This window comes from Thermobia domestica, chromosome 7, assembly GCF_964235325.1.
Source record: "Thermobia domestica chromosome 7, izTheDome1.hap1.1, whole genome shotgun sequence".
NCBI lineage: Eukaryota > Metazoa > Arthropoda > Insecta > Zygentoma > Lepismatidae > Thermobia > Thermobia domestica.
In genome coordinates, this window is record NC_137460.1 from 235779913 (window position 1) to 235805032 (window position 25120).

Consider the following 25120-nt stretch of genomic DNA (forward strand, 5'->3'; position numbering starts at 1 on the left):
AGCTTTAGTTGGTTCAGTAGGGGTAGGAGTTCGTATTGTTGCATAAAGAAATACACCTATATAATTTCATGTATCCGCAAATTCTCAGTTTTAGCTGTTTTAACCACTAGGAATGTAAATAGCATTAAATTCCTTTACTGCCAAATACTGCCCACATCGAGTGAGCACGATAGTTTACCATAGGAGGGTTGAATAGGTTCGTATCTGTTCCAAATCACTGCAAATCCCAATTTCAAATAACAAGTAACAAACTTTATTTTGTGTAATTCAGTAACAAATAACATGTACGAAATTTAATAACGAAAGATAATAACCTATTTAATAACCAACAGTGGCCCAACAGATGGTTTTGGATTATTGACCACAAAGAATGTGATCACGTGAGTAACTAAAAATGAATTAGAACACGTACAAAGATTTTAAACGGGATTTTTATCTATTATTCTCATGTATACAGTCTACACTTGCGAACATCTACTTTTTAAGTATGCTTCCTAGTTTCAACTAGGGAGTGAATTGACGCTTTCAGTACGTACATTGCCGTACAATGGACTGATCAATAGACTGCAACTAACTGACACAAAACTTTTGAGAATCAGAAATGGTAATTAAAATCTAATAGATATTGAAAAAATGACAATGTTTAACGAAATAAACGTTTTTAGAAACGCAGGTTTTAAGGTCAATTTTTGTGAATTTTAGGGTCATTTTTCAGGAATTTTAGTGTCATTTTATAGGTCACTTTTCAGAAAATTTTAGGTCAACAAAATCCGGGCCCTGATTATAAGTAACCAAAATACTATAAAAAACGTCGTCTTTTGAAAATATTCTTGCACCATAAAACAAATTACGAGTAATTTTAAAATATTTTGCAGTTTATTACGTTATTTACAGTATATTTAGAACAATATTTAGAATTTAATTAAGTGGGCAACATTGCTTAAAATAATGTAACTGCGACTTCTTGTAATTAAAACCACCAAAAACTATTGTTTACTGTTATAGAAGCAAAGGAAAGCAATAATCATTATAAAAAGATAGATAGATAGGCAAGGATCCAATGGGGACTGTAGACTCCCTTGACGCTCAGGTATACACTCGATAAAATGGCTCCAATCCTGCTTTACATTGGATAAAGCGGCAAACTATGGTTTAGCGCCTACCTTGATCCTATCCTGGATCCGCGGCTATATATATATATATATATATATATATATATATATATATATATATATATATATATATATATATGCAGAAAAGAGAAAGAGAGAGAAGGCTATATACATCAGCAGTGCATTTTGTTTCGGAAGATGCTTGAGGAACGAATAAGAAACATTTGTGTTGCACGTGCAATTAGAAAAAATGATCACATTTATTTCAGGAGGGGCTTGAGCTCTATAACCACCCCCTAAATACGCCACTGTACATCAGTCAACCGTTCCCATATTATCTAACATAGCAACGAAATAAATTTTGAGTGAAGGCAATTCTAATAGCTATCAATATCAATATTCGAGACGAGACCGAGACTGACGTGTCTCGTCTCGCTTTATAGAAGTCTGTCTCGGTCTCGTCTCGGTATATTAAAGTCCGTCTCGGTACCATCCCTGATTATATGATATTGCAGGAAATTTTAAGAATATATATATATATATATATATATATATATATATATATATATATATATATATATATATATATATATATATATATATATATATATATATATATATAATGGATCATATTCAGATTTTCAAAAAATATTTCCGCTCTTCGTCTTCAAGATATAAGAAATTTTACACACGCATTATGTACGTAATATTTTTCAAATGATTTTCAGATCCCTACGCGAATCCAGGCCCGGGCCAGAGGGGCACAAAAGTTTTGAAAAATTCCATTTCTGGTGTATAATACGGACAAGCGACTGGTTGCTGCACTCTGAAGAAATGAGGTATGAACCATTGTCCTACGATAAATAATAAGGAAGCAGTAGCTGTTTGACTAAAAGTCTAAAATTCACCTCAAAAATGGAAATCCTAAAAGTGTTAAATCTCTTTAGACCTAAATATAAAAAATTGAAATGCTTTAAATACAAATATCCCCTCTGGTGAGTAGCGTGTGTGACTTTCGTGTACGTGGTCCTGGGCTCATTTCCCAGTGCATTGAGAGAGCACAAAAAAATTGACTAGCCTACAATCAGTGGTCGAAGTGAGACGGTATGCGGTGGTATGGCATACCGCCTCTGGTTTTTCAGTAATGAGGACATACCGTCTCTGTTTTTTCTGTGATCAAAACATTATTTAAGTATCCGGTACGTTCTGTCAAAATCGTAATAAAATATACCGCCTCTGCTTCTTTTTCACTTCGAACACTGCCTACAATCGTTGACTCATTAATCATCCGTCTTCATTAGCCTAAAGGGCATAAACGCGGAACTTTAAATAAAATATATTTTTTTTAAAAAATGGAATAAGAAACGTAGGAATTTACAGATTAAATCACATAAAATAGGTCTAAATATTATCTCAAGTGTTCTTGATATAATAAGTTCGTTACAGTGCTTTTATACATTTCATTTCATTTACTTTATTCTTGTAGTAGGCGGAAATCAATTCCCAGACAACCTTTAAACGTTTTATCAGATTTAACAAAAACAGTGTTTCCCTTTACATTCTTACTCATCATGGCCCATCAAAATTAGTAGGCGATAATAATGATCTTCCTCAAATAACTTAAGGATAACTTAGTTAGGATTAAGTTTAGATTTTAGATTTCTTGTACTTGATTTCATTTCAATTCACTGAAACTTGAGGAGAATGTTAATAAATTTGAAATAATAAATTTACGACGGTTAAAAAAGAATATAACGTCATTCATAGAATGAACTGGCTACATGCGTGACTGAATCATTACGTCATCAACTGATCAGACGAGTACTTGGTTGTCTGTGTTCAGGCATGTTTCAATGGCGAAAAGGTAGTTTGGTATTGTGAAGTAGTTCAGCTTAGCGAGTGAAATTTGTACAAAATAATATTTGTGATCATTAACAGTCAACAGTGAAGCACACATAGTAAGTAGAAAATGGAACAGACCTGAGAATTTTCTGTAAAGTAATAATGTAGCTAAATATTAATGATGACAAAACGGCCGTTTGCCCTGCCCTTATTTCCTCCTTTTCGTCGAAGACTCAAATTCCGCCATTTAGTGTTATTTTTATATTCGGTGTACTCATTCATGTTAGATTTACAGTTTTATTGATTATTTTGCTTTTCTGGTTATTATTTGTAAGTTTTGAGATGAGAAAAGAAAGATACGTATTTAATTGCAGATTTCGAGCTGAAACAAAATTCGGTTGCACTGTTTTCTGTAGTAGCCCGTCCCATGAAATCATACATTATCATTTTGTAATTACGGATGAAGAATTAAGCTAGTATTCTGTAATGAGATATGTAAATCAAGCCTCTCAGCTATTTTGAGTGTATAAATACACACACCTTGGATTCCGTGTATCGGGGTATCGGAAATGAAGCGTTGCATAAGTATGTATAGTGAAATTTTCAAGAAACCGTTTCTTGCCGAATAGTTAATGCTCAAATGAATAAAAAATAGTTACAGAGTGAATTTATTCATTTGGGTTATTTGTTATAGAAAACATCCAGGTTATAGTTAAGGAGCCGTACTTCCCATTTAGGGAAGGACGAGAAACGCCATACTTTCAGGAATTATTCATTGACTATCTAGGATGTTAAAAAGTAGGTAATAGACTGAGTTCTTGCCCTTGTACTTAGGGTGTTTAGGTAGTGCAACAGTAAGATGTATCCTCGTGCACGGGAGATGAGAAGTAGCTGTTCTTAACTATTACCCCATTTCTTTCTGGACACCTTTCAGTATCACGTAAACCCATTTCGTGCTATTCTGTTTTACAGAAAAGAGATTGAATCATACAATATGTACGTTTTTCATCAAGAAATACACTCTTAATACCTTACCTATTATTTTTTGTGGGTGGAGTTGCGTTCCTGGGTGCCGTAAGTGAAGATTCATATTTTACGAGGACTTAGTCATCAGGAGTATAAATACAGCGTATGAACGCAACGCCATAAAAACAATAGTGCAAAACACAAATAACTTGTGATAGGGGGCGCTGAAAACAATTGCATCTAACCGAGTTACTGCCTTTGGGAGCAAGTGAGCTCGCGCGGGAGTACTCGGTTGAAAACAGGTGCGTCAACGATGGTGGGTATGCGCGTGAATTAAGGCAGTGAAAAAGACTGCATTGCTTTGTCTTACATGTTTCACACCTTTGGAAGACTTAACGTTAAGGAGTCATGACAACATACGGTACTGAGTTTAGACAGAAATCGAGTTCATGTCGTCCTTACGGACTACAATATGTTTACAAGTATACAGTTTGGATTACATTGTATTTAACATTATTGGGGGCATTAGTGCTGGGCGTTTATTCCGAAGTTGGGCGTCCGCTTTCGCCACGGTTTTTCGCTGTTATCTCCTTTGTACACTTTCTGCAATTCGTTATTAGGTTCATTAATCCGTGCTCTTCACAAACTTTTAAAAGATTTTGCTTGTTATCAACGTATTGCTTCACAAATGTTAAAACTGTTACTTCATTGCCCTTGTTCATTCGCCATGTTGATAACATAAATGGTCGTTTCTTTCCCACAATGCAACTGTTCGGTTATCTTGCGCCAAGTAGTTCCCTCCACGCCGTATAGTCCCATGTTTATAGCCGCTTATATATGACAAACGAAAATTTTTTTCGAGACTATCATATATTATCAAGCACACAAACGATCAAATTATCCATATCTTTCCTGTAAATTTTTTTAAAAAATAGCTGCAAACGGACAGCAAACTTTGGAACTTAACCCTTAGTGATGTATCGCCGGACCAATTTGAAAATCGAAAAATGTAAGAAAATGTACTGCATTTGGTTATATTTATTTGGATTATATTAAGTGATGTTAATTACGTTACATCAGGCGTGCAGTTTTACTATACCGATACATAGTATAAGTAGTAGTGGTACTAGGAACGGGTTAGAAGCCCCGCAGGGGTTAGTTGGATTCTGTTCTCGACATGAAATGGGCAAATTAAAGATTTCCCCAAATTTGTCTTGCGCCTTTTACAATCTATGGATCCATGTAGTAAAACAAGTGTACCTCTCCGCGAAATAATCCATCCGCCTCCACATAGAGTGACGCTTATAACATCAAAAAATACAGCCATTTTCTTAACTTTTACTATTCCCCTTACCTGTCTTTCACTCATTCTTCCTCACAAACCTAAATAAATTATCCCGGTAAATTTCCTAAAATTGATCCGGCGATACAGCAGTTAATCCTTATTGGGAATGGTAGGTGTAAGGTCCCCATACATTTTGCATAGTTATATATTCGTCTTTTGAAGTAACATTAACATTTTTTCAATAAATTTTAGAAATTTAGTTTCCGCAAAATTAGATAACACCAAACATATGCAATATGTAAGGCAAGAGTATTGTATAGCCAGTTTGTTCAAAATGATTTATTCATTTTCTGAACTGTTTAAAACTGAAAAGTATTGCATATGAATGTTCTAAAATAACTAAGGTAACGCCAACTATAAAGCACTATACTCTTTACTGTAAATGTTTCCGGACGAATTTATTCTTTTAAATAAGTTGCTTGCTAGGATCTTGTTAAAAAGACTTCTGCTTTCTGTATTTTTATTCGCTGTTGCAATAAGTTGGAACTATACATGTCTTTTTATAAAGATTAGACTGCTAGAGCTAGTCAGGGGAACATACATGATACCTTTGTACTCTGCATTTTGTGCACCAACTGGTTTCTGTGTCAGAATGCACTTCTGATTGTGTGAAGTGTATGTATTTCGCTGTAAAATTTATAGATCAAATTGTTTTTGAATATTTAGGTAAAGCATGTTAATATATAAATTGATCAAGGAACTCTCCTGAAACAAATAGTACAATATTAATAATAATAATAATAATAATAATAAAAAAACCACCTACCGGATTGTTGAATGTGAAAACTTTTGTAGGTCATGATGCAAAGATACGTAAGCAATTGTTAAGCTTTACAGTGTTGTTAGAGCCTGTCTATTCCGCCTGTGCCGTCGGAAAATATTCGAACTATAGTTTGGTCCCACCCCCACCTACCTCTGGTGGATGAAACCCACCCTTTGCTTAGGAAAAAGAAGTGAATGATCTCATCTGTGCTGCCAATTTGTCATTCAGTCGTTTTGTCTTGACGAGTGACGATCGTAGGCTACCTAGAATAGGTAACAAGACAACACAGTGAAGTCGGTGAAATAATTCATTGTGGCAACGCATCCACATCCAACAATTGAAAGATTTCGGCCGCAGCAGTTCTTTCCTCTTTCGAGGGATAGCAGCGCCAGCAAGGGCACAGTTGAAGTAGAAAAGCTCTAATAGCCCATATACTCTGAGAAATTAGTCAGTGTTGCGATTACTATTGCGGAAAATCAGAGTACACTATCTTCATCTATGAACCATAGTGAAATAGTATCGTTTTCGTATTTCAGAAAAAGAGTTACTGAAAGTGAAAATGGAAAGATGATATATAGGTGAGGACTGCATCCAACTCACCGAGTAAGCGAACAATAGAGAAGGTAGTAACACTGAATGACGTGTTCGTAACTGCTTCACTTTCAGCGGCGATTACATTCTAGAAATATAACGCATCACTCTGTCACTATGCAAATTAAATTCCATTCATAAATACGGGTATTATTTAGTTTCTGCCCCAAATTACTTGATAGTGACTGTAGCTCACTTGGTAGTGATTACAGTTTGTTATTTGTAACTGTGATGTAGTCATGAGTATACAGTGTGATTGTATGGCATAAAAACTAGAAGGATTCGCATAAGGAAATACGAATCAGCTCGTGCTAGGTGGCCACTAAAAAACGCGAATGTTAACTGAGTCAGGACTGGAGCGTTGCAGGGTAAGTCCGAGCATTAGCAGGGAGAAGGCGCGTCAGCGACAGTGAGTATACGTTTAAACGTTTATAAGTGCCGCCTCCGGAGTCGACCATAGATTTGAGAGAGATACTAAATGCCATCTTCAAATATATTGTACAATTTTGTCTTTTAAGGTAGAATTAAAAATTGTGCACGGTAATTCTTGAACTTTTGTATTCATCGTTTATTACCAAATTATTCTTATGTACGGTAATGTAAAGTTCCCCTTTGGGTATTGGGTGGTTTGTTGGTGAGTTTGTAGTACCAAAAGATCAAGCGTCCTAGGGTGACAGGATCCAAGACTCTTGAGGTCAAAAGGTGTGTTGGTATCTTTCAAGAGATTAGGCGTAGCAAAAGTAAGTGCGTTCTAGAGTGGTAAAGTTAAAAGGTCTCTCAGAGACCAGGTGTTGTGGAGAGTGTAGGTGATGGTCTGTCGGAGATTGATGCCTTCTGCGGTGTGTTGGCTCCTTTTATCCATAAATGTTGCTGACTTCATTAGTCTTCGTTACTTGAGAATTGTTGACGATGTCGTCTTCGTGGTTGTCATCTGAAGTTGTTTACAGCCAGCACGTGGTGTTGGGGCCACATGTAGAAACTTGCAATATAAACTCATTGTTGCTTAACAAAATAATTACACTCATCGTATATTCAGACAATTGAATGTAGAACACATGTTACTAATATTCACTCCTTGCACAACAAATTACAAACTAGTTGTATGGGACGTATGACCAAGTCTGCGCAATTCAGAACCATTACAGAACACAAACCGAAACAACATAGACAAGTAAGTATCGTAAAACGAATCATTAGTGGGCGTGGTTAAACAAACCTACAACGAACTCGCATAACACGCACTTATAACACAATGTCCGGCGACTCAAATCTGTGCGGGCTATGATGAACCAATATTTAATTACGTAACTGAACTATGCTGAATAGTTGAGGCGTGATATTAAGTTCAAAGACCACCATAGACCTAATAATAACTTCTTGAAATATAACTAAGAAATCTTCTTGTTCACCACAACCATAGGTTGGTGGGCAAAATGGAAATTTTAAAACTTTTTCTCTCGCTTGGGAGAGCTATTAACTAAGAAATAAAGTACCTAATTTAATGTAGAAGACTCGATAGTTTGTGAACTGTACACATGCTGATTTTTACTTTGCTTGGGAATCTAAAGCCATGCTGAAATAACATTCTGCTACACAGACAACATATGCAGAAGTAGAGCTCCCTTCAAAATGTATGTAAATAATAAAGTGTGTATTTTCACGCATAAATACATAGTTCTAGCAAAATGCCCTGCAAGATCCTAACTCGGCAGATTAGGAATTGTCACCCACCATGTATACTGAGCTCCGTCGTGATTAAACGGTTTAGCGTACACGCCTTTGGCGTGGGAGACCCAGGTTCGATTCCCGGCGGGAGTTCATGTGGTTCGGATTGCACGTTAATCAGTAGGTCCACGTGTCATATTGCCTCGCTGCTGAACGGGACGTTGAACTCAAATCAACTCATCTCACTATGTACACTATGAGTAGTCAAGGTTTCCACCGACCTAGAAAGCGTGGATTACCTGGGAATATCATGGAATTTTATAAAAAAAGATGAAAAGGGAAAAGACTTTACTTCAGAGAACCCATTTCTCTTTTTGCCTCGCCCTGCTGTTTGGTACGGAATATCGTATAAAATATTGTAATGAATTAGTTTTTTTTTTTCTATCTACACACACATACAATATATATATATGTACGTGCTTAGTGAATTAGGTGCCCACATTATAATATGGAGCTGGGGATTTGAAACTCGTGACCTGGAAAACTTGGAGAAGTAAAGGAATTTGAGGTCCTTGAGTGGGTGGGAAACCCTAGTAGTGAACTTTTAATTGTGGTAGATTTCTTAAAGTATAGTAACTCCTAGAATAGTATTGCGGTATTATTTCTGGTCAGTGATTCCTGAAGCATATTCAAGAAATCAGAAAACTGATCATGTTGCTTTTAGCATAAGTGTAGATGATTTGGGTTCGTCATTAAATTTTTTGGCAAAAGTGCACTTTGAGCAGAACATTCATAGGAACCGAATCCTTGGAACAGTTCAGGGATCAGTTCCCAAGAACGATTCCATAAATCGGAGCAATTGAAAAGTAAATTCAAAGACCACTTAATACGCAGTCGGAATCCAAGTTCGCACCAGTAATGCACCCACATAATGTAAAATAAATACTCAGGTACATAACAACAACTGAGTTCCGATTGCTAGCCAAATGATCTGTCTCTCACCCAGAATTTACTCTTTAATTGCTTAGAATAATGGAAACGTCCTTGGGAACTGATACCTAAGCTATTAGAGAAATTAACTCAGGGGAAACGGTGACTATCAATTTTCAGATCTAAATGGGGGCTGCCGCCCCAACTCACCACTCAGAAATTAATAATAAACCGTTCAAACCAGCAAAATTAATATGTAGCAGAAAAGTCTAAAAACTGTCCCGGACAACATCAGAGGAACGAACAGACATCGAAACCAATGACAGCACACTTGACCAATACAACACCAAAGTTACATCACCCATGTTCAACTTCTAACATACAAACATAGGTCATGATCAATCAAGAATACACAACATCCAGTCAGTGACATCAACACAACCAACTAATCACATAACGGAACACAAAATCACCGCTAAAACTCCCGAACAATGTTATCAACAGCAAGTTCAAAAACACCGGTTCCGTACCTATTACTGCGTACAAATAACAGTGATTCTATTTTTCCAATATAACATCCTGTGACAAAATCATTTGCTCTGCTCGGAGCGCACTCTTACCGATTTTTTTATTCAACCTTTTTTTGTATGTAGTGATTAAAATGATTCGTTTTTTATTATATCTTTTGTTGTAAATACAATTGTTTTATAAAATGTATTTGTTGCTCCACCAGTGGTCCAGATTTTAGTCCTAAATAAATGGTATTGTTATATTGAAAAGTTACATTCGAAGAGTTGTGTTTGTTATTGAAAAGTTGTAACGAATACATCTGTTTTTCAGCCCGATGGCAGCCATTCGGAAGAAGCTTGTTATCGTGGGTGATGGTGCCTGTGGTAAAACTTGTTTGCTGATTGTGTTCAGCAAAGATCAGTTCCCAGAAGTGTATGTGCCCACAGTATTCGAAAACTACGTAGCGGACATAGAGGTTGATGGGAAGCAGGTATGAAACACTTTTCTAATATTGCGGTAAGAATGTGTGTCTTGAGAGTTATTGTGTGTTTACGTTTTAAAGAAACAGGCTAATGAATATTGCATGCCGTGCATTAATCATTTTGCATTATTTAATAAAATTTATAGTAATAATATTAAGATCACGATGCTTTCGTGTAAAGTAGTGTGTTCAAATGGGCGTAGTTTCTAAAAACTGTGCAGTAATACAGTATACATAAACTGGAAACCGTAATATTATCCATAAGTAGAAGCTTTGCTTTGTATATACTTAAACACAAACAAACTATTTGCTGAGCAAAACAATATATTCACATAAAAAACTACATGCGTGTTACAGTTTCGCCAACTAACATTTTGGCTTCATCAGACACTATCAAGTGTCTGATGAAGCCAAAATTGTTAGTTGGCGAAACTGTAACACGCATGTAGTTTTTTATGTGAATATATTGTTTTGCTCAGCAAATAGTTTGTTTGTGTTTATGGAAAACGTAGTTATCTAGAAGAGAAGATAGAAATAAACCAATTGTTACGGGGCGGTGGCTCAGTGGTAGAAAACTTGCCTATAACACTTTTTTTTTTTTTTAATGAAAAGTGAGATTTTTCAGTTTGACTTCCCACGCTTATGTCCTTTAGGCTGCAGAAGACAAATGATTAAGGCAAGTGAATGGTGATGGATGAATTGATAGAATGAGGATGTGGGAGTTCCCAGAGAAAACGCATGGACACGACGTTGTCCATCACAAACCAATTTGGCCGGGGATCGAATGAGGCCTCCACGCACTAAAAGTGCTCTACTATTGATTTACTGTGCCCCCCACCCCCATCCAGGAGTCCCTGGTTCGATCCCAGCTCACGTTAAATGGGCTTTGTGGCCTTCCTCCACTTTGTTTATTCACTACTGTCCACCTCATTGTTACCATCTCCCTTAGCCTCAGGCTGCACTTACTACACCAATAACAGTTACTCAGCTCTCAGGCTTCTGGTTTGCGCTTTGGGGGGGAAGGGGGAAGGATTGATTTTATAACATAGGTAAAAACTTCTGAAACAAAGTGGCACAATGACCGAATATTAAAACACTTGACGAAAACATTAATAAGATGTTGAAAAAGAAACAAAAATGCTTCCATTTTATATGTCGGTGGAACATCAAGTTAAGTTCCCGAAGTATAGCACTAAAACTATTTTTCTCGCTACGTAAAAGCAGAAAGCACTTACGTACAATAAGAAACTTCAGATAGCTGAATACACTAGGAGTTCTTGCATTTGCCTGTGAGTGCGGGCTAAGTTACATTGACAGATGTAATACAGATGCATAACAGACAAAATATGAACACCGCAGGTACACAAGCCGTGACCAACTTGAATAGACAGGACTAAACAGACTGAATGATGGTTGGTTAGGGAAGCTATAAAAATAAGTGTCATTCTGTAACCTATACCGAAATGTCTTCAACTGCAGCACTCATTCCCAGTCTCAGTTTTGTTTTTATTTCTAACAGCAGTTTCATATCATCTTTTGAAGTGGGAGCAGTGAGAGCTTTCAAAACGTTAGCATCAAAAGCTAAAAGCAAACGACGAACAGTGAACAACACTCATCATTCTTACCTCTGTGAAAACTTGGCAAATTACACAAGCATGGTAATAATCATTAAATATTTTATCCCCATCTTTTGTAAGGACGTGTTATGCTACGTTTCTTTGATCTAATCCTCACTTTTACAAAAGTTTTAGAAAACTATTATTACGGCTGAGTAATGTTTTTTAATATATATATAAAGTGAGATCAGAATTTTTAATATACGCAAGATAGCATAAAATCTCGGCTTGTTTGTTTGAAGCAGGTGGTCTTAGAATTCTTCGCTGTGATGAAGTAATTTGCGCCTGAATGTTGAAACTCTTGTTTCGACGTGTCGAGGTTGTTCATCTGAGCGAAGGTATTTATTGTAAAAAGATTTAATTGACTGTAGTTGTAATTAATTTTAACTTAAAATTTGCTTATGAATCTACTGAGTGTACTGAAAATAAACAAACTTACCGCTGAAATTTTCATGAGGCAGCCAGAGCTTCAGTGGCATTCTTTCTGGACAAAGTGTTGATAGAGCATTAACTGTTTTTTTTTTAAGCAGTTCTGTTTACCAACACAAACTCTTTTATATATTCAAGTTGTCTGTCCGTCTGGGGGCAAAAATCTCGAGAATACTTTCGAATCACCATCAGTTTTGACCAGGATATAGAAGGTTAAAAGTTGGTAATTGGGTTGGTTGATAGAGGTCATCCGTCCACCAGAAGTGTTAGAGATCAGCCATTTACAGTTTTCACATTAATCACTATAGAGCTAAAACGGTAATGTATAGCAAGAAGCGCGTTCCTACAATAGATAACTATCTCGAAAATACATTTCATGTCCGTCCTTGACTCTATACTAAAACCGGAAGTGATAGAAATCCAGTAGAACTTAAATTTTAGATTGATCTACGTAGAGGAAAATATAGAGACGTGAGTTTTTAAAGTCTATTCAGCTTTCTAAGAATAGGTACCGTGTTCTCTTCTAACCTCCTATTCAAACCTGAAGCGCCAAAAATTCAGTTTCAACGTTGCTCGCTATAGATCGAAAACGGTAATATAATCTAGGATAATATAATCATTGACTAGACGTTTGTACGCCTTGCCGCATCTCTTAATATTATTCCCTCCATTTTTTCCTACTATGAGCAGCATATTTGTGTTTGGTAAGTTTTTTTCGTTTACTAAGCTTCAGTGCTGACCCGAAATATATATTTTGTTGTTTGGGTTTAGTAAATAGCTAATCACATTTGTATTTATACTACTTACATTCCTTATAGTATATACTGAATACACTTGAAGTTAAACAATTCCAGTCTGAGACTATAGAGAGAGCATTTCTACTTTCGTACCTTGAGATAATTTTTCTCTCATTCCTTAGTTCTGAGTCTGTTGATGTCAGTCTCTGCCGTTCTTATAATACTTACCATAACATCATTACATCACTTAAATAATTCTCAATAACCAAAAGGATATTCACGATAAGTCCCTTTTCCCAATCGCCATCCAATTTCAAGTCTCAACACAAACAAGGAATTTTTTGGGAGGGGGTGGAGGAGAGATCAGTTTACAGTTGAAATTTGTACAAATATCTATGCCAGTGTTGAGCAGTAAGTGTATCCAGTTTTTGTTTGTTTACTTTTCTTGTATTGTAAGAATATCTTCACAAACACAATGCGCTTAAATAAATTTACGTGAAACATTCAATATTTGAAGGGTAAGGGGAAAAAAGAAGGAATGTCACAAAACTGCATTTTCGAGAAAACGGTGTTTTAATATTGCAAACCGCGTAAGAAGAATAGGGTTAGTTAAATCTTTTGCCCATTTTATATGGACATTTCTACATCTACGCATGCATGGCATATGCAGTCAAATAGAACCAAGAGTCACCAACAGATAGGGCAAAGCACCCGAAAAGGCACATACATGGACATTCCGTGTTTTTTCCCCTTACCCTTCATTTGTAGAAATATTTGTGTTCATATTGGAAAGAAATTCGGCCCAATGAAAAAAGTTTAGAACCTCAGTAGTATTATACTTGATATACAAATTATACGAAGAGTCTTGCCATGTTAGACCGTGCAGTGATGATGTAATTTGCGCCTGAATGGTGAACTTCCAACCTCCTATGTCGAGACAGTTCTATCTGAGCAAGTCTAACCTGGTTTTGCCTAGAACAGCAGGATCAAAGTTTCATTCTTATGAAAATATTATAGAAGTGGCTGAATCAGATCTTAAAATTTTGGACAGAGTTTTTAGCCATTTCAGACAATACTTAAATTGATGGCTTTGCGTCGGCTCATTTTCGTAGTTCTAAAGAGAGGAGGAAAAAAAACCTCATCCTTAATATTGCAAACCCGCAAATGTTATGTTACTCTCCAGCTTTTCCTACTACAACAGCTTATTTGTGATCAGAACGTGTGTGGATGTTCTTTTTTTTACTTCTTCAAATTCTACTCATCAATGTTGACCAAAAATTTATTTGGACTTCTTGGGCTTAGTAAATATCCGTGTAACATAACACTTAACAACAAATTCGCATTAATACCTACATCTCCTACAATATAAAGTGAATACACTTGAAAGTAGATAATTTGGGCTTCAAGCCAGTCTTCAACGAAAATTTCTCTGCTTTCATATCCTGATAATTGTTTTCCTCTGTCCCTTAGTTTGGAGTATGTTGCTCTGCCCCTGTACTGTGCTTATAGGGCTTCTTTTAACATTATAATATCAGTTATAGTTAGAGGCACGAGTTTTTCGCAACGCGCGATAAAACGAAATGCGTCAGAATTAAGTAATTTTCAGCTTCTTGATGTTTTATGATATTCTATGTTTATTTTCGTTGGTTTTCGTTGCGCAATAAAAAGCGAAATTTCTAACTACGCGATATAACGCGAAATTTTAGAAACAAGTTTTCATTACTTTAAAAACGGTAGTTTTCCGCTGACAACGGTAGAACGTGGCATGAACTGTGCATTTTGAGTGATTAGGACACGACTATAGGGAACATGCCCGTTAGCAGTCACCATCGCAGCTGGCTGGGAGTTCCGAAGTTATGATCGTTTGAAATTTGTTGTAAACGCACTTACATATGTGTGGCTTCCAACAAGCAGTGCCAATTGTGAGAGATTTTTTCCAAGTATGGACCGATGATAAGTGACAAACGTACAACATTGAAGTAGGAAAATGTGGAAACATGTAACATGCTTATGTTTAATGCTTAAATGTAACTTGTGCCTATGTGTTTTTAGAAGACAGCAAAACTTTCCTACTCATAGTAACTTTAGTTACTGATTTTCCTCAGTTTGATTTGAAAAATTTAAGTTTCTATCAATGAAATTGACGTTGTCAAGTGAAATATTCAGTGTATTTTGTTTTTAGGTGGTTAATGGTTTACGTTTATAGTGGCCTATGAATAAAAAAGAATAATTGTAAAAATGTCAGGGAATTCTTTTCCACAAGAGCTACAGAAGGCGAAATTGTATTTGGAAAATGCGACAAAACGCGAAATATGAAAAACGAAACGCGAAATTTTCAAATTCTTAGTGCGAAAAACTTGTGCCCCTAGTTATAGTTGCAGACGAGATCATTTTTGGTAACCCGATGGATGTTCGCGGTAAGCGTCTTTCCGATTTGTCATTCAGTTTCAGTTCTCAACACAAAGGAGTAATTATTTTCTATTATACAGTATTTATTTATTTATTTGTGGAGGGGAGTAGGAGGAAGTTTATAATTGTTGTTTATATGACGGCCTGTGCCAATGGTCAGTAGTAAATGTGCCCAGTTTTTACTCAATTATACGTGGTATTTTAAGAATACCTTCACGAACACAATGTATTTGAACAAATTTATTTTACGTGACACTAAATGTTTGTGGAGCTACTTGGTGTTCATATTGGAAAATATTCTGCTCAGTGAGGAAGGTTTAAAACTGTATTTATTACACTATAACAGTTACGCTTAAAATAAATTTATACGAAGAGACCTGCCTTGTTAGATCTTGCAGTGATGATGTAATTTGCGCCTGAATGGTGAACTTTCAACCTTTATCCATGTCGAGACAAGTGTATCTGAGCATGTCTAACCAGGTTTGGCCTAGAACAGCAGGATCAAGGTTCCCTTGTTATGAAAATATTGTAGAAGTGGCTCGCTCATCAACGCCCAGGCCAGTACTACTAAAGGTAGCTTCAAATTTGGACAAAAAACTCATTTTGTTAAGAAAGCAAGGAATAAGAAATGATTTATGGAAGTAGGATGTTAGCTGATGTGGGTGGAGGGTAAAGGGGTGCAAATTTTTTTGCTAAGAAGAGTATCTCACGCATCTTGTACTTAAGGGGATAAACTAGACATAAACAGGGGTTTCAGCGTTTTTAAAAAATGCGAAGCCAGTTAGGGAAGCTTAGTTTCTGTAATCAAATTTCCAATGTAACATTAGGTTCAGAAAATACCTAATGTAACAGGGTGGATTGATTTAAATCAGTGTGATTTAAATCATTTGACTTTTTAAATAAAAATGGTTGATTTAAATCAAATTTCTAAATAAATTAATTTAAAGTGAAAATAAGTAAAATCCCTTTTTTGTTCCGTTATTTCGATTTTGGAAGATAATAATCATAATACAATGAGACTCAAATGTATATGAAGCACAGTATGAAAATGTGTCATGTAGAGGATGATTAGGGAAAATTCAATTTTGAACGGGTAACGAGGCAATCCTGCTTTCTTCTTTTCGTAACATAGCGTTTGTAAATCGTTAACTGTCCTAATGGGCAAATCACCATGGACATTTAAGACGAAAATTCTTTTGTGTATTTCTTACCTTTGCGGCATGCTTTATAAATTCGTTCGCAAAGGCTATCTTTGATCACTAATCTTCCTTTATCACTTCGCAAGAGAACTAAGACAATGTGTTATAAGTTCTGCTTTTAAACAATACTATATGACGGATAAAAGTATACTGCTTTGTAGCAGTGGATTTTCCTCCTGCACACATTTTGTTAGTACTTCGAATAATCTGACTTCAGTAGAACACAGTGTCATTGCTGAAACACTTGTTGGAATTCGTTAATTCCTTCCTTAGTGATAAACTTATTGTAAGTTCCGTGCTATCACTTGATGTGAGAGACGAATTGACAAGTTTACATACACTTCGCTCTTGTGCTGAGGAATTAATCATTTAGTGGAAAGAACTTACACGAATTTTTTACTTCGTTACTATTACTACAATTGACTCCAAAAACATCTAATAAATTGCAGTATAAAATTAACGCGAATTTGAGTCCACAGAACACATTAAAATACTGCTGTTCTACCATTTAATAGAACTAATTGTTCTCTCCAAGCTTTCTGGTCGGCGTGTGGTATAGAGTAAGAACATGCTTAATTGAAAGTTTTAATTGCTTAAATTAAAAAAAAAAAAAAATTACAGTTATACAAATATTAATGTCCAAATCTAAATATTGTTGCGAGCTTTTTCCTTGCTAAAATCTCAAAATGCACACAACTAAATTCGTCTATACCTTTGTTCTTAACCTGTACCTTACTGCAACACAGCTGTTTATATCAATTATATTCCACAAACAGGGCTCATAGTGGTGGTCTCTTGTAAATAGTTGAAAAGTAACCAAAATCTCGTAATGCCCCTTTTTTCCTTTGTCAATTTCCCCATCGCCTCTTTGATAGTTGTTTTGTTTAATTTTTTCTTCTTCTTTTTGAGCTTCCTACTTTCTTGGGTTTTTTTAAAGTATGCTTTGTAGTTACGGTAAGCAGACTTAGCAGATGTAAGAAGCTTCTGAGTAAGTAGAACCAGTTCTGGCCTCTTTCCAAATTTCTTCATCCCAGACATTATATTTAACTTAGCATTGAGAGTTCTCAAAGCCATGAAATATTCAAATTCATCACCTACTCTTAAGAACATACAAGAAGCATAACACAAGACGAACATGATGAACCACGCACAACGTTGAGCGGAGCGTTAACTATCACGAGAGAAAACTAAAAGACCATTATAATAGAAGAAAGAATAGACACAGAAGGATTCTTAACCCCACCTTGAGAGCTTAAGCATCCACCAACCATCCACTGTGCTTTAGAAAGAATAAAAGCTGAAGTGAGAATAAAGCTGACTGTTTCACATGTGGCAGCAAGTATTGAAGCTTTCAGAAGAGTAATGAGTAACAAGTTTTTGCCTTTTTCCATTTATTTTTATACTTAGAAAATTGCCAATGTATAACATAAATCACACGAAAAAATCACTTCACCTCCCAAGAAAGTAACTTTTAGTGACAAATTAAAAAAAAAGTAACTTTTAGTGATCAACTTGAAAAAAAGTAACTTTTAGTTAAAAAAAAAAAAAAAAAGTGACTCGCTATGAGCCCTGCACAAATACCCAAACATGGCTATGCATTCCAATATTAGTCTAGTTACAAAACCTTGCTTATCTCTTCATTATAATTTTGTCTGATCAATCATCAATGTGTCCAATTTAAATCTGGTTATTAACATTCATAATCTTCCTTGTAATATTCTCTTAACAAATCAATACATTTTAATCTTTTGTCATTACACAAACTAACTGTTTGCACAGTACACCACCTAGGAATATAATAATATGAGCATGTACCATTATTTCAAATCCTTACAAGCCCATGGCCATCAAACCTCATTCCATACCTTTCAACAGTCTTAACAAACTGCAAAGTACCTTCATGTTCAGTATCATGTGGCCATTTTCAAATATTAAATTTAAAACAATAGTTCAAGTTGGTTACATTGTCACAATATATTACTGTAGAAATACACAAATAATGTTCAATCTAAATATGGTTATGGTCCCCTTATTTTGGAGTACCAGGTGACCAAAAAAGTACGTGCCGTTTTGCAAAATGTCGCTACCCCCCCCCCCCCCCGCGTCGAGCAATCTGAGATGACGTAGTTGGTAGGTGTGTGTGCTCTTATAGAGAACACGTTGCATTTAGTCGTGAGAGTTCCTGCGCCTGAATGGTTAACTTTCAACCTTTACCCATGTCGAGACAACTGTATCTGAGCAAGTCTAACCAGCTTTGGCCTAGAACAGGAGGATTAACATTTCCTTGTCATGAAAATATTGTAGAAGTGGCTCACTCATCAGAGTCCAGGCCAGTACTACTATAGGTAGAAGCTTCAAATCTGGACAGAAAACTCATTTTGTTACGAAAGCAAGGAATAAGAAATGATTTTTGGAAGTAGTATGCTAGAGGATATGGACAGAGATCAAAGTTCTTTGTTAAGAGCAGAGTATCTCACAAGTTCCTGTAGTTAGGAGGATGAAACTCTGCGTATAAATATGAGTTTCCACTTGCACCTTAAGAGGAAAAGCGGAGCAATTTCTGTAATATTCAAATTTCCCATTATTTATCGATCTATATAAAAATGAAAGTGACTATGTTACTTAATAACTCTTGGACCATCCGATTGATCTCAATAAAATTTTCAACATGGATGACGTTCAGGCCTGGGATGGGTTCTATCATTTCACTTTACTTTGACAGTACAACTTGGGGGAGGGGGAGACACAAAAACAATCGAAAATGACCAGTATTAGTGTCGAATCCATACTTTTCGGGATGGCTGAGATGAACAGTGACACTTCCGATGTCGTTTCAACCCAAATTCAGCCCCGCAACTGGGGAAGGGGAAAGGACAGGTATATAAAAATGATCGAAAATGACCGATATCAGAGAGCGCTTCAGTAATAGTAAAAAATGACTGATTAACGGAACATATTACTAATTTTTCTTACATTAACTCAGCGAAGCGAATAATTGACGCTAGTTCAATAATAATAATTAAGGATTTGCATAAGTTCACGGTTTGAAATTCGGTATTTCATTTTCCGTAAAAAGAAGTGAGCGAACACATGTCTCAGAACTATGGGCGTAGAAATGCAGGAATGGGCAGACACGAAATCGTCGTCCTTTCACTATTGTCTAAAATGGCTAAAAGCTGTATCAACAATCTGAAAATTAGAGATTTAAATGTAGATACAGTTTCTTAACTCTAGGTAAGATATAGCCTAGGGTTAAGGAAGAGCTTCACAGTTAAAACAATTTCTGTCCCAAATGTATAATCCAACCAATAATCAAAGTGTTCATCCAGTTTCGTATGGTGCGATCCTTCACAGCATCAGTTTCATTTTATATACTGTATTAAATGGAAAATATTGCCGAAATATCGCACAGTCCAAGGCGGAAGTTGGTGTTGCAGTAACTAACTCTCTTCATTATTTTTCAGGTTGAGCTGGCCTTGTGGGATACTGCTGGCCAAGAAGATTACGACAGGTTACGACCATTGTCATACCCGGACACAGATGTAATCTTGATGTGCTTCTCCATTGATTCACCAGATTCGTTGGAAAATATTCCAGAGAAATGGACTCCGGAAGTGAAGCATTTTTGTCCAAATGTACCCATCATTCTAGTAGGAAACAAAAAGGTATATTAATCTGCTTACTCCGTGCGTTTTTTCGTATTTTTATGTTCCTATTGCTATTGCATATAATATTACTGTATATGCAAGATTGATTGTTAAATGAAATTTGCAGAATTATTTGATATTCTAATAGGTGTAAAAAGTTATTTTTTTCATTTTTTGTGCAACTTACCCTAGTATAAAATTAAACTATTTTATCGTAGGGTTGCGTACACTTTTCCTCTTCGGACTAATTTATGACGTCTATATTTCATACACCAAATATTCTGGAACTTCGGTGATTACAGCTTACAAATAGCAGATACGTGTGAATTTTCTACATAATTGTAAGTTTTTTCACGATTTTTTATATATTTGGTGTGAATTTTAGGTATTTAAAAAAGACGTGTGATAAAAAAGATGTAGAAAATTCGAACGGGCCTGTTATTTCAAGGTGTAAGCCCTGAAAGATGTCTCAGAAGATTTAGCGGGTGAAATAGGTACCATAAATTAGTTGAAAGAGGAAAATTATACTCAAGATAACTTTCTAATCATTCTTATAAAACATACTTTAAGATTTGAAAATTATTGTTGTGGTTGCAGCTAAATACATTCCAGTCTGTACAATTTCTTTTCTTAAATTTCGAGAGAAGTGGACCGATTTTGTGAATAAGTTGCTCATACTTAGAGATAAAAGATGCTTTTATTAATATACAGAAATTGTTTTTATTTAGAAATAATGCTCAGACATCGTGTAGACGGGTATCCACTTTACTGGCAAATATATCACGTGTAATATCCTAACTATATATAAAACTATATGAACTGACATAAATTAAAGGTGTACTTCCGGTTGACTTGGAAAGTTGAAATTTGGCATGATTGTAGATTTCCGAGACTAACTGACAGGAAAATTGCCAAAAGTAAGTATTTTTAATTTTTAGAGGCTCTAAAAGGGGGATGAATTTTTACATGTTATTTATTTTTTTAATATAATCTCATGTTTTAGGCATTTGAAATTGGAATAACAACTTGAAATTCGGTATGCTTGTACGTTTACGTTAGCACTACGTAAGTGAACAGTAAAAATAAAAATTTCCAACTTTAAAGTGGTTTTATGGGGAACTAAAAAATCTTTCCCATGTTATTTATATGGGACACCTTTTACACTCCAAAATTATTGAACACTTCCTCTAGAGCTACAATGATTAAATGTGACTAACCGACAGAAAAATTTCCAAAAGTGAATATTTTTATTTTTAAATTTTTTAAACCTATAATCTCATATTTTAGCTACTTGAATTAACTTTTGTGAAACTGTATTGAACTAATTATTGATTCGATTCTCTTTTCAAGTAATCTCGTTGCTTTTCATTTTATTTATTATAGCAGAATATTAATTGATGCTTGTAAGTTACGTGTAGGTTAACTATATCCAAATTGGGTTATTTATTTGGTACCGTTATCTGTATATTTTGGCTCTGTCCAAAAGTTTAGTAATACAGACAGCGTATCACAAACCTTCAAAATTTGTACCAGAAAGAATAGAAGATCAGTCGATATGTTCCTGCGAAAATTATCTACTTTAACGGCTACTTGAAAATTTTATAATCAAGAATGTTTTTATGCTGTAGTTTTGTACAAAGAACAAATTGAAATGATGCTTTCTGGTAATTAATTTCGTTTTTGAATGACTTTACAAGGGACTTATGGCAACTTTAAAACAATAATAATTAAAGAACTCCGAAAAGTAATTACTTACGTTGGTTTTCGTTGTAGGATTTGCGAAATGATCCGAATACAATCAAAGAGTTGGCAAAGATGAAACAAGAACCAGTGAAGCCAGAAGAAGGTCGGTCGATGGCAGAGAAGATCAGCGCCTTCGCCTATTTAGAGTGTTCAGCCAAGAACAAGGAGGGAATACGCGAAGTATTTGAAACAGCTACAAGGGCTGCTCTTCAGGTAACCAACTCATTTCTATCAAACTATCTCATTGCAGTGTTCTCCAAAGAAAGTTCAGTTACATAGTTGACATCTTTCTATTGACTGAGTTCGTGTCAATCATGAGGCGATACATAAACTTAGGCTGAAACTTTCAGCAAAACATTTTTAATGAAAATTTAATATTTCAACATAAAGTTCGCAGCACGCCACTTCACAGTACATGTATATTTCTTATCCAATGAAAATGTAACATAAGCTTCAGAGCCATTCATTCATGTAGACTGTAGCAAGTGTAGTTGTTACTTACTGTTAAAAATAAATTTTCGGGTGACCATTTTTTATGTTGTTACGTGAGAATTCTTGCGATCTTACCTATATACTGAGCGTATGGAATGCATTGTAATAATTCATACACAGCTTACGAAGTAATGTTCCTTCTAGGGGTTTCTTTCCGATATGTCAAGTGGCACTTTTCGTCAGGTTTACAAGGTTTCATTACATTTTTTAACCTAAGGTTGTACACTTTTTCTTTTATATATATATATAATGGTATATAATTAATATTGCACAATATATTAGATTACGATACGATATATTATTTGGCTACTCACTTATCCCGATAGATATGAATGTTTATGACCTATATACGAAGGGATATCGTAAAGTTTTAATTATCATAGTTTAAAAAATCAGGACACAGCGATAGTTGGGATTTGCACGTGTTAACCCCTCTCTAAATAGTCACCACCGAGATTTATATATTTCTCCCAGCGTTCCTTGATTTTACGAATAGCGTCATTATAGAAGTATGCACATTGTGCTTTAAACCACTCTTCAACCTCATAAATGACTTAATTTTTGTTGTCAAAATGGCGACCACACAACTGATTCTTCGTTTGGGGAAACAAGAAAAAATCATTGGGTGCGAGGTAGGGAGAATAAGCTGGATGCTGCAATACCTGGAAGCCACACGCTCTTGCCTTGTCAACAGCAACTTGAGACGAATGAGCTGGAGCATTGTCAGCTAGAAGAACGCCTTTCGAGAGCATGCCGCGGCGTTTCGTTTTCAAAGCATCGTGCAATTTGTCCAGGAGATTGCTGTAGTACTTCCCAGTGACGGATTGCCCTTTTGCGAGGTAATATGTGAGGATTACCCCACGAGAATACGAAAAAAATGAACAGCATGACCTTCCCCCTAACTTTTGCACCAGGGTGTCTACTGATACTGGAAATACTTGAAATACTGGAATTTAATTTTGATACAGGAAATACTAGAATTTTGATCCGCATACTGGAAAAATTAGATATACTAATATTATCATTCTTTATAATTACTGTGGATGTTTGAACTCCAAAAGTCCAGAGTAATAACAATCTTACATTATAACTAGAATAGAATAATGCACAATTATTTATACAAGTTATAATATTACTTAATAATACATTTATATAATAAAAACTAGCTGAACCTGCACACTCTACACAGCGCATCATTCGCATATGAGCATAAATCTCCTCATTCCTCACAACATATGTACATGTCCCTTTACAGACACAAGTGAAAGACATCTTGATAAAAAAATCGGCAAGGGGTATCATAAAGGGGACATTTTTTCGATTATCTTTTCTCAATATCTCGCACCGTTTGCAAGATTTGAACCTACTTCCGGTTGGAGTTTCTAATTCATGTATGACCAGTGTTTTCTTTCTTCTTGCATGCAGTATGTAGTAAGCAAATACATCACATATACATTTAATTATAATGTCAGTTATATATGGTGTTCATTGGGCAAAACACTCAAAAAAATAAAGATTTACCTTAGACTCGAGAAATGCTTATCCTTCCTTTTTCATTATTATTTGCCCATGAAACATACGCCTAAGACATATACAACACCAATATACAACAATGTGGTGTTGGAATGTAAAACGCGTAGGATATGATGTTTTAGTTTGTTCTTTTAATTTCAACGCTTCCATTTTATTCTAAAAATGTAATAAAGAAATAATGCCCATGTCTTTTTAAATATTCAATTAGAACTGGACAATCTGCGCAAAATTTGCAATCGATCAGTGAAAACGTCATCTTTCTAGAGCCTGTAGTTTCCGAGATCTCATTGTCGAAAGGGTTGGCCGCAAACATATAAATTTCCAGAAACATATAGTTTAAAAGAACTCCAAAGATGGCAGCATAATTCATTTGCAATCATTTTGGAGAAGGCTTATTAAAATACAAAGGTTTTGAACACTAATTACATATCATAAACTTTATGAAAAAGATATAGTTAACTAATTTAGACTATTGAAAGTACAAATACTTAAACTGTTTGTCTCTGTTAAACGTGAAATCACACATAACAGTAAATGAAAGATTTGAAAGCTAAAGTTATAGGTCGGAACTCGGGCACTTTTAATTGTTATTGTATCATTTTAATAGATAGATAATCTCTTCGCTCACTGTATCAGGCCTCCGAGCAGGGTATCTACGGGCCATGAAAGTCATGAATTGATGTTGTCGGTCAAAGGAAAGTAGTGAAGTTGAGCTTCAGATCATGAAAAAAGTGATTTTATAGAACAAGAATATTTATGTAATACAGTACAGTTACTGAATAATAAATTGTAATTTTCCCCAATGATCCGGCGTTAAGACCGTGCTCTCTCTTGGGGTTGCAGATAGTCACTGACTTCCCTGTTTCTACCAATACTGTTTTCATTTTTTTTTTCTTTCTTCAATACCTCACGTATAATAACAATGCCTGCATTATATATATGCATTGCTTCAAATACAGTATACAGGCTGCAAGCTAGTCAGTGAAGTCAGTAAAAGTATGCCCAATGATGGGAAACTGAGGGACAGTTTTAATGCTTGGTATGGATGTGGCACATTGTTCGTGTAAAGATTTCAGCGCTTTCATGAGCAGCTACATACACCTAACCATT

At 35.4% G+C, this 25120-nt stretch overlaps 1 protein-coding gene across 1 annotated transcript in view; it reads left to right on the forward strand.

Moving 5' to 3' along the window:
- The first annotated feature begins 2909 nt into the window (after positions 1 to 2909).
- The window catches only part of LOC145690761 (ras-like GTP-binding protein Rho1), a 31051-nt gene continuing 8840 nt past the window's right edge, over positions 2910 to 25120 (forward strand). The window contains exons 1-4 of the mRNA XM_081765982.1: positions 2910 to 3070; positions 10055 to 10214; positions 20060 to 20260; positions 22016 to 22198. Coding sequence (XP_081622108.1) covers positions 10059 to 10214; positions 20060 to 20260; positions 22016 to 22198 — 540 coding nt within the window. The 5' untranslated portion in view covers positions 2910 to 3070; positions 10055 to 10058. The remainder of the gene's footprint in view (positions 3071 to 10054; positions 10215 to 20059; positions 20261 to 22015; positions 22199 to 25120) is intronic.